This window comes from Arachis hypogaea, chromosome 13 (assembly GCF_003086295.3).
Source record: "Arachis hypogaea cultivar Tifrunner chromosome 13, arahy.Tifrunner.gnm2.J5K5, whole genome shotgun sequence".
NCBI classification, from domain to species: domain Eukaryota; kingdom Viridiplantae; phylum Streptophyta; class Magnoliopsida; order Fabales; family Fabaceae; genus Arachis; species Arachis hypogaea.
The window spans coordinates 61,565,647-61,576,583 of NC_092048.1; the positions used below are offsets into that span (position 1 = coordinate 61,565,647).

Consider the following 10,937-nt stretch of genomic DNA (forward strand, 5'->3'; position numbering starts at 1 on the left):
AAGTAGTAAAATACATGAGATTTTGAGTTATATATTGCGTGTTCTAGTACTTTAATGTGGTGGTACTATCTCTATTTCTGAATGTATGAATTAACTATGCATATTTGATATTGGAGTTGAGTATATTGGTTCTTGAGGAATAGAAACTTAGAGAAGTATTATGGATTCTTAAACTAAGAAAAACATTAATTCTTGAAGCAAAATAAACAGCAAAAAGAATTGAATATATATATATATATATATATATATATATATATATATATATATATATATATCAAACGAAAAGGTCAAAGGCTTTGAGCATCAATGGTTAGGAGGGTCAAAACTGATCTAAAACTCAAAAGAGTGGTTTTTCCTAACCATATGTTTGTGGTGTGAAGGTGTCAAGTAACCCTTAAGACTAAACACTTAAATTCGTGACTCGTTGTTGTTACAGAGTATGCCTAAGGCTCTGAGCACCACTATCTGGGAGAAAAAGGAAGAGAAATTCGAACTCAAGGAGTTCCCCAGTTAAGTGCTTGTGGTGTTCTTGTTTCAAGAGTAACTTGAAGACAAAACACTTAGAGTCATGGCTAGGCTCAAGGTGCAAAGCACCAAAGAAAGAAGAGCTGTGTTCAAGAATGAATTAGAACCTAAAGAAGAGAATCTATAATATCATCCGAGTTCTAGTTCTGAAGGATACTTATATTTCTAAGCTACAAAGGGTAGTCAGATGCCGAAGCTATTCAGAATTGGAGTGTCAGAAGCCCCATTCAATAAATAGACTTGAGCTTAAGTGACAACTCAAAGTACTAAGCATTTTCTCTTCTTGCTCCTATATTGTTTTGGTTGCTTGAGGACAAGCAATAGTTTAAGTTTGATGTTATGATGCGTGAGCATCTTATACCCTTTTTCCTATCATTTTCTAGTTGTTTTTAGTTAGATTTTATTTAGTTTTACTTTATTTGAGTACAAAGATCCTTTTTGGATACTACTTTGAGTTGTTTCAGTATTTTCATGATTTCAGGTGAAATTCGGAGCAATTTGGCAGAGTCTGGAGTTAAAAGGAAGAAATGCTGGCAGCACTCTCCTTGGGCGCTAAATGCCCAACTGGTGTTTAGCACCAGTAGGGGACTCAGAGCTAGGAGTGCATGCTCCCCTTGGGGCGTTTAATGTTTAATCTGGCGTTAAATGCCAGCAGCTGTGCGAATTCACACTCATGTGGGCCTCTCAAGTGGATTTAACACTTATTAGTTTTATTTTATTTTCTTTTTATAATTTTTATTTACAAATAATATCTTTTAGGTTTAGGATTTATTATTTTATTTTATTTCTGTTTCAAATTAGGTTAGTATTTAAAGGAAAAGATCACTTGTAATTCAGATCTTCTTCCTTCTGCACTTTTTTCATAATCCTGTTTTTTCTGTAAGTCATGAGCAACAAAACCTCCTAGTTAAGGTTTGGAGCTCTATTTATTTCTATGGATTGACATTATTATTCTTCTATTTGAATTAATATTTTTATTCAATTCTAAGGATTGTTTTCGTTTTTAATCTTATGAACTGGAAGGAACGAAAGTATGACCCTTTTCTACATGAGTTCTTGTGATTCTCGAGAGAGTTACTCACTTGAACTACAGCTTGAAAACAAACTCCTCCTAAATTGCTAATTACACGAACTAATTGGGATATGTGACATAAAATCCTGTTAGTTTTGGGTAATTAGGGTTTTTGTAGTGTTAAACTAGTTTTCTGAACTTAACCCTCTAATCGGAATTAAGTGATCACGAGAGTAGCGGTTAATGAAGGTTAGAGGAGGCTAAATCACTAAGAGATTAGGGTTTAGACATTTACAGTTTGCCATAAAATGAATCATGCATTGTTAAAATGGTTGGTAATAAATTTTAATCCAGAAAGATAAACATCTCTGAAGCCTTAATTGTTTTCTCATATTGTTTTCACACCAAACCTTTTATTTGCTTTTCTTTATTTTCTTATTTACTCTTTTATGTGAACTGATTCACCAAACTCCTTTTTGATTCGCCTGACTAAGTCCAACCAGACAACTATTGTTTGCTCAGTCTGACAATTCTCGTGGGATCGACTCTCACTCACGGAGGTATTACTTGGATGACTCGATGCACTTGTCAGTTAAGCTGTGCGAGTTCTCAATTCGTGCACCAAGGGATGATAGAAATTGAGCTTGAAGATCTTTTTTCCAATTCTTGTGAATTGGGATTCGGGATTGATAACGTGACATTTAATCAACCTACATCTAGATTCATGAAATTGCGTGACTCTAAATTAGAGAACAAGCTTCATCTCTTCTCATGAGCAATTAGATCAAGAAATTGGTAATTGATCAAGTCAAGAGAGATTGAATTATCAAGAAATTGAAATTCAATCACTTATGATTTGCTAAGAGATCAATGATTGCATGATTGAAGTTGAGATGAAAACTATTTGATCTAGAAAATTCAATATCTCTGAACTCCAATGATCATCCTCCATTACTCTCTTATTCCCTTGCTTTAATTGCTTTCAATTAATATTCATTTACGTTGCTTCTTTTATATTCTTGCAATTTACAATTCTTGCAATTTATGTTCCAGTATTTACATTCTAGCAATTTATATTTATCTTCTTTACTTTTAAATCATTTATTACTTCCATTTACTTATTGCTCAAGTAATTTATATTTCATGTTTCTATTATCAATTGCTCATCATCAAATTATGAATTGTCTAACTAGAATACTCAATCAATCATTACTTGCTTAATTTCTCAATCCTCATGGAAATGATAACCCACTCTCTATGGTATTACTTGATGCAATCTGGTGCACTTGTCGGTAGTTAAGCAGAAATTGTAAAATTATTGTATATAATATTTTTTAGTAGGCAACTTGTATTTATTAGTGTATGACACTGTATAACCTTGTTAATTGCAGACAAAAGCAACTTTGGTGGATGACACTAGTGCAACAAAGGTGGTTTTGTTATGAACTTTTGTGAATTATTGGTTTTTCCCCCTTCAGCTGAATCTATATATATGTTATATTTGTATTTTCATTTCCAAGCAAAGGCAAAAGAGAATAAGAAAAAGATGTCGAAAGTGAGATCCTTGTCCAATTTAAAGCATGTTAAAGAGATTAATTTATTTCAATCTACACCCGAGAATTATGGACCTATAAATATAGGATTGGTATTAGTGACCCTAATGTTGCTCATTTTTTATGCTAAAATAGTTATTTATCTTGTGCAGGCTACTCAGCAAAAATTTTCCCACCTCCTGTTGGGTTTAGAATGAAACAACTCATTTTGAGACCTCTAATACCACCAACTCAGAACCCTTTAGAGCCACTTGGAACAGTCAGCTTAGGGACATCTGCAAGCTTGTTTATCTTCATGCCAGTACCTGATTTTAGGCCTCCAACTAACATTTGAGGAGATTCATTAATGGGTAAAAGCACCAAGTGAAGAGTCATATGTATTTTGTTGATCTATAAGTGAAGAGTCGTATGTATTTTATGAACTTAATTATCTTTTGGTTCATTAATAGTTGTAAACTTATGAGCTGGTATATAAGTTACAAAACCACCATATTAGAGTCATATGTATTTTGCTGCTACACAAACAATCTCATACTTCTTTGATTAATGGAAAATTCTTTGATTAATGGAAAATATATTTAGGATCTAACTTACAATAATTTCGTTACCAAATTTTTATATATTCATCCATCAAAAGATGTGATTACACATTTGTAATATAAATCTAATTTCTTTTAATACAATACGATTTCAGACTTAGGTAATATCAAATTCATTAGCATAAAATATGACCTTACATAGGTTTAGTTATATCTCAAAAGCATTATATAGCAACATAATTACCACAACAAATAAAAAATAAGGTCATATGATCTACTTAGGACATGTCCTAAAGGCTAATGCAATTAGGATACTAATTATAGCCAAAATTATAAGTTTAAAATATTTGTTATCATATCTACCACCTGGAGGTCTAATTTCATTCTGAATTTTCAAATTTAATTCCAAATCTAACTCTTTCACTCTATGATCTAGCTCCTTCAATCTTTATTCCATTAAAATAACATTCTTAGAAGTAATTTCTCATCAGTACTTTCTTTAACTAATATATCTAGCCACTTGAAATACTTGCAATGTGGGACTGGTGCCTGAAAATTGAAAATTTCAATTGTAAAAATATAAAAAATATATAAATTTTTTAGAAAGAAAAGATATACAAAAAAATCAACTTCATGCAAAAATTATAAATCATTACTTACATTATAATTAGGACTTTTCAGGAAGAACCTATCTGGGTTTAGTTTTGTGCAAGATTGAAAGATAATCGCATAGATGCTACAATGACTTCTTGAAGACATGAATTTCTTCTTTCTTGATTTTCCAACACCCCCAGAAGAAAAATGTAGCTCCTATTGTCTCTGTCAACACTATAATCACGCAGAGTCGAATCCTAATCCAAAATGTTTACCTTTAGTTCTCAAGAAAAACTTAAGAGTTACACTAATAGAATAAGTGTACAAATAGACATTCTTTGGATCAAACATTCTCAGGCTAAACCTTTGACTCAGAGTGACCTGCAGCCAAATCTCAAAACTTTATATATCATATCTTCAAGTCTTCTCAAGCTTAGTCTTAACTCAGATTGGATCGTAATCCAACCTAACAACCTTAGATATTCTTCTAACATTTTCAAGAAAGACTCAAGTTGGATACTCCACCAATCTAAAAATATAACCTTCTCAAGTTTATGAAGACTCAGATTGGCTCCTCACCAACCTTAGAATTTCAGATATTCTTACTGTAAGCTTTTTTAAAACTAGGCAGTAATTTAGATTGGATGCCCCGGCAATCTGAAAAACTTTAGATATTCGACTAACCATTTGAAACAAGACTCAGATTAGATACCCCACTAATATTCATTAGATATTCTTTCATCAAATCTTTTTAAATCAAGCTTTGACTCAGATTGAACAGCAACCCAACTTAAGAACTTAGATATTTCTTTGACCTTCTCTAGCAAAACTCAGATTGGCAAACCACTAACCTTAAAACGTTAGATATTTCTTTGACCTAGTTAAGACTTATATTGGCAACCCATAAACGTAGGGACCTTAAATATTCTTTCTTTAAGCCTTTTCAGGATTAGAGTTATTATCGAATCAATTTACAAAAAATATTCGTGAAGTACAAAGCGTCACAGTTTAACCAAGGGGTTTGAGAAATTCGAAAACTCAACAACTTAGTTCCCTAATATCTAATTCATGAATATTATCTAATAAACACCAAACATTTTCAGATATTTAAAATTATATATAATGTGTGTACTATATTGCAAATTGTTTTTCTTTTCTACGATGAGTAGGACTCACGGGGTGAAGAGAATGATAAAAAAATTTATAGTGAATACATCTTTTTTTAGTTCTTTTCTTCAACTCTTCATCACCTTATCAAGGTTTCAAAAGCTTGAATATATGGTTCTTATAGCATTGAAGAGCCTTGAAAACCCTCCCAATCACGATCACATTTTTTTAAGAAGGGTATAAAGAATGAGTATTTTATTTTTGTGTTAGTGCATTATCCTCTTGTGATAATTTTGTACTATGCTTCCAGTAGATGAGAGAAAAGTCATTTTCAAAATGGTTTAACTTGTTGAATATTGCTCATTTTTAAACGCTAAAGTCAAAACACATGTTTTGTTTCCTTGGACGTCTTTTTAAATAAATACTTTTCATTACTTTAAGTTTTTCGGTAGATGTTTCCTAGATATGTTATCACAACTTTTATTTGGTGTTTAATTATCATTATACAATTATTAAACTATATTTGGCTTTGTTAATCATATATTTATTGATATTAGCAAAATTACAAGAAGCGAAGGACAATAGACTAATTACAAAAGTAAAATTTAAAAAGAAATACTAGAGAGCTATGGAAATTTATTGTTTTTGATCATTATTTTTAACTATCAATCCAATTTTAGTCTAATAATCCAAAAATATATTTTTGCCCATAATTTTTAACATTGATGACTAATTAATGACCGAAAACAATACTAATATTCCTGAAACTTAAATACAGCAAACATTTAAAATTCTAAATAATTGATTTAGTTTAAAGTTCTAAATAATATATAGCCTTAGATTTCATAAGATAAAAATGAATTGACCCTCTAGTATTTTACAAACATTCAAGCAAGCATGAACACACCCATTAACCATTCCTCTTCAAGCTTTCAAGTAACACAATCTCATTGTCCAATCTTAGAAGGTTGTCTACACTCCACAGCACTCGTTAATGTATGGATGCATTGTTATTATTCAGAATAAATAATGCCATAATTAAGGAGAAAAAATATGGTAAGAAAAATGCATAAATACCAGTTCCACCCACATATACTTAAACAGTAATTTTAAGGCTAACATAGCATAAAAAGTTGTATAAACAGAAATAATTATAAGAAATGTTGCAGCAAGCAAATTTGTGACAACAGTGCAACTTAACAAGAATTATGCATGACAAAAACAAATGTTGAGACATAAAATGCAATCTTCAAATATTATAAAGGGTACAGAACCACTGTTATGGAAGAAAAGCTTGAAATCTAGACATGCTTACAGGAATCAACAATTACCAATAGAAAGAAAATAACTATAAGCCTTCATGCCTTCATGCCTCTATTTGCCACTATTTGGGTGGGACTTGGTGCAAAGAACTTTCCGTCCCTTAGCGCGTCGACGCTTCAAAATTGCTCTCCCACTTGTTCTCATTCGTCTGCAGAAACCATGGGTCCGAGCCAATGATTTCCGCGATCTGTTTCTCTTAGTCTGGCAAAGAGCAGCCTTGCCTGCCCTCACAACCAGGCCACGGCCCTTTTCTCTTCTAGCCCGAACATCAGATGTCAACTCCAATCTCAGCGACAAACCTGGAAATGTTAAGAAGTTAGTTGAGATCAAGACAAACTAGAATCTACACAAATTTAGTCATGAGGCTGGTTTGCAGCTCATTTTAAGAACAGAAGCGACAATGTGAACAAGCCTTAATTTAGTACAGGAGTTAAATACCGTTAAAAGCACCTTATTGGCTTTGGCCAAATTGTTCGTACTTTTTGTTGTTATAAGACTAAAAGATCTGCCACCATGACCATGTCTTGAATTTGACTAAACCAATTTCATGTTGTTAAATAATTTGCATTATCACTTTTATCTAAAGTTGGCAAATTAGATAAACTAATAAGAGTAAAATCGTGAATTTAGCTATTAAATATCAAATCAAAACAATTCCAACTAAATTCTAGATGTATGAAATTTAAATCAAAACACATTGTAAAATCAAAGTTAATTCCTCTGGTAATTGAACTTTCTACTATTCCCTAGTAATAACATAACATGCTGTTCTAGGAAAATCCACACAAGAAGAATAGCGCAAACTTTGGTTCTTAAAGTTTTGACAGGTGAAAATAATCCACGAAAGTAACAAACTTGACTCACATTTGTTATCAACAGGGGCTATTTTGACTATTCAAAATTTCGGGATAAAAATGGGCATTAATCCTCCCCAAGAAGAGTAACTCCCTACTGTACTTACGCTTTGAGAAATTTATGCATCTCCAATCTCATTGTTTTCATAAGTAACACAAACGCGGCTTCGCTTTTGGTTTTCACAAATGGAAGACAATTCCAGTTAGGCAGTTACAATCTCAAAACAACTATGAAGCTCAACGGCAAACTTGAATTAAAGAAACTGACAGAAGAAGAAAAAGAAGCAAACTTTAATTAAAGAAACTCACAGAAGAAGAAAAAGAAGTTACCTGAGAGGAGAGAGGAAGGGAAGGAAAGGGAGGTAGAAGAGGAGGAGAGGAAGGAGCAGTGGAGGAGGGGAGGGCGAGGGGAGGAGCGAGCGAGAGAGAGTGATGCTGGCCATGAAGCAGCGTGGAAGACGAGAGATGCCGAAGGGGAAGCGACTGGGACTCTGCTTATCCAAGGACTCAGTGGTAACGATGCCATTATTTCTTCAAGCCTCCTGGGCTCTTTTGTAAGCCTTAACAAGTCAAAATAAGGAAGTTTACTTAAGTTAGCTGAATAATTATGAGTTGATACTCAAATGGATGATTGAAGTTAAATTTGCATCTCAATCTCATCTTCAAATATTTATTTTACTCAATTCGATCATTAAATTTGATATACTATTAAGGAAAGAATTATGTTAGGAAGTGAATGAAAAATCTTGACAATGTGTATAATGGGTTTGTTATTTAGTCCAATAGAAATAAATAATAAATTCAAAATCTCTCAGTTATTTCACATTTTTAAAAAATTCAATAAGTTATTTTAAAAAAATAATCATCTAAAATCCTAATTTATTAAAACATTTTACTCCAATACTTTTTTTATTTTCAATCGGCAGCCACCCCACCTTCATCAATAATCATCTCATTTCACCGTCGTTTCTTAGCTTGTCACACACCACTCACCCTTAGTAAAAATAACCATCCACTTAAGGATAAAAATAATCATCCACATACCTAATAAATTGAACATCTAATATATTTTAATTATATATAACTAAACCCAATTCAATCAAAATAATCATCTACATAAAAATTAAAATAATCATTCGCATACCTATTAAAATGACCATCCTAAATTAACCATTAAAATAGAAAAAAAGATGAATAAACAGAAGAAATAACTATGATCATCCAACAATTTAATTTTTATTAAAAACAAAAGAAAAAATGTATAATTTAACACATGACTCTTATGATTTGATGTAACCATAAAATTGGAGAAATAAAAAATAGAAAAAAAGCTTGAACAGATGAGGAGACATGAGTGAGAATCAAAAGTAAGCAATTGAGCGTTTGATTTGATATTGTCTTCAAGCACGCGTACATTACATCTACCATACTCACACGGTTAATTCAAACAGTGGCATCGTTGAGCTTTTGGCGGCGTATGCGGGAACCCGTGGCGGCATCGACCGGAGTCTGTGGCAGCGTCCGCGACACGGTTACGTGAGGGGAAGAAAATGGTTATATTCGCGGTGAGGCTCCGACGGCGGAGGGGGCGGTGCGGCGCTGCTCCAGGAGGGCGGGACGTCGCTGACGCAAAAGGGGATGACGCTGCTTCGCGAGGGGGACGGCGGTGATTTGGGTTACTTGGTCACCGGATGGTTGCCGCCGACTCTGAGGAGAGAAGGGGCCTATGAGGCGCGGAGTGGATGTAGGAAACATCTGCATTTTGCTCATTCTATTTTCAGCCTAATGTTGAGTCATGTAGAACAAGGGTTGCAAAGAACGATGAGAGGGGAGAATCCTCATCAAGTAAAACAGCATACCCAATCTTTTTTCTAGAAGGAGCTACAATGGGTGCGGGTAGTGACTACTAGTTAGAGCAGAAGAAAATCGATGCTGCATATTTGCATGTGTTGCTTAACTATGACCAAATTTTATCTTACTTCATATGAGTTTTTCAAGTCTTTGTAAATATTGCAATTAATAAGATACTAACTTCTTAATTTAATCAAAACTTCTTTATCCTATTCTATCATATAGGTTATTCCAAGACGCAAATTCTGATACCTAATTGAACAATTTTCTACATTGGTTTAGAGAATACGTTAGTGTGCATCTAACTGACACAACAGATTCGGAACTGGTTGTCCTTAGTTGGGGCCCAATGAATAAGGGCACTACCTACCTGATATACAATGTTAAAAGATATCAGTTCCATATCTTACAGTGGTCGATTGGAAAGAAAATTCATAACACCGGAGTTTGGGTTTGTGGGATTCAGGCAGTGTCATTCTGATTGGTTCGGTGTGTTGCATGATATAATTGAATTAAAGTATTTCTATCGCACTACATACAAGGTGTACATGTTTAAATGTGAATTATATGATCCAAGTTCGTGACAAGGAGCTTGAAAGCACAAGAACTACGATATCACTGAAGTTAATGTAACCAGGGATATAGGCATTACAATCTTTTTATTTTGCCTCAAAATGCACGACAAGTATACTATTTGCCTTGTCCAATTCATGCAAGTGTAATTTGGTGGTTATGGTTAAGACTAAGCCAAGAGGCCACATCGAGTCTGATGATGGGACAGAGGGTCAGGAACCTTACAAGATTGACGACCTAACTCCTTTGAAAATGGTGGTTGGTACCGGTAAGCTAATCACCCTTAGGTCGACTATTATGGATGATGACATCATTGACCTTGGAATAGATCCCGACGCACTTTCACCAGAGGACGAAGATCTTCAAGAAGAAGACTGGGTCGATGGTGACGAAGAAGAGGAAGACGAGTTCGATGATCAGGAAACTATCTTGGAATAGGAGCATGGTGAACCAGAGGAAGAAGATGATAAATTTGAATAGGGTTAATGTAAACATAGTTCTGTGATATGTATTTCTTTACCAAACTTTATGAAGAATGTAATATAGTTAGCATTGTTTCAGATATTTCAATTATCATCATTCTGTATTTTTAATTTATATTTTTGATATCTCACATTAGGTTTAAAGTTTTCAATTATTAATTATTTGGGGATGTTATAGATGGACGACAAAAGATTTTAAAAGAAGAAAAAAAGATTACCGTCAGAATTACTGTTAGAATATTTTGACAGTATCAATTTTAAAAAATACAAAAATATTTCTGTCGGTATTACCGTCGGATTAATCCGCCGGTAAGATGGCGCGTAAATATTTTCTCTCCTTAAGTTTTCTCCAAGTTTTTTGTTTGATTTTGAATTTTTAACTCTGAAATATTATAATATATTATTATTATCATTTAAATAATTATCTTAATAACAAAAGAATGAGGTTAAAATGATTAGTGAAAATAGAGTATTGATAAATAAAAGCATGACAGAGGATAGGTTATTGATGACTGAAAAAAAAA

The 10,937-nt window shown here is 33.2% G+C and overlaps 1 protein-coding gene across 1 annotated transcript; it reads right to left on the reverse strand.

Moving 5' to 3' along the window:
* Positions 1-6,558: 6,558 nt before the first annotated feature.
* LOC112735943 (large ribosomal subunit protein bL34c-like) lies at positions 6,559-8,140 on the reverse strand. The gene is made up of 2 exons (XM_025785355.3): positions 7,838-8,140; positions 6,559-6,952 (listed from the first exon to the last, which is right to left on the reverse strand). The coding sequence occupies exons 1-2, from the start codon at positions 8,031-8,033 to the stop codon at positions 6,705-6,707; spliced, it is 444 nt and encodes a 147-aa protein (XP_025641140.1). The 5' UTR covers positions 8,034-8,140; the 3' UTR covers positions 6,559-6,704.
* Positions 8,141-10,937: the final 2,797 nt, after the last annotated feature.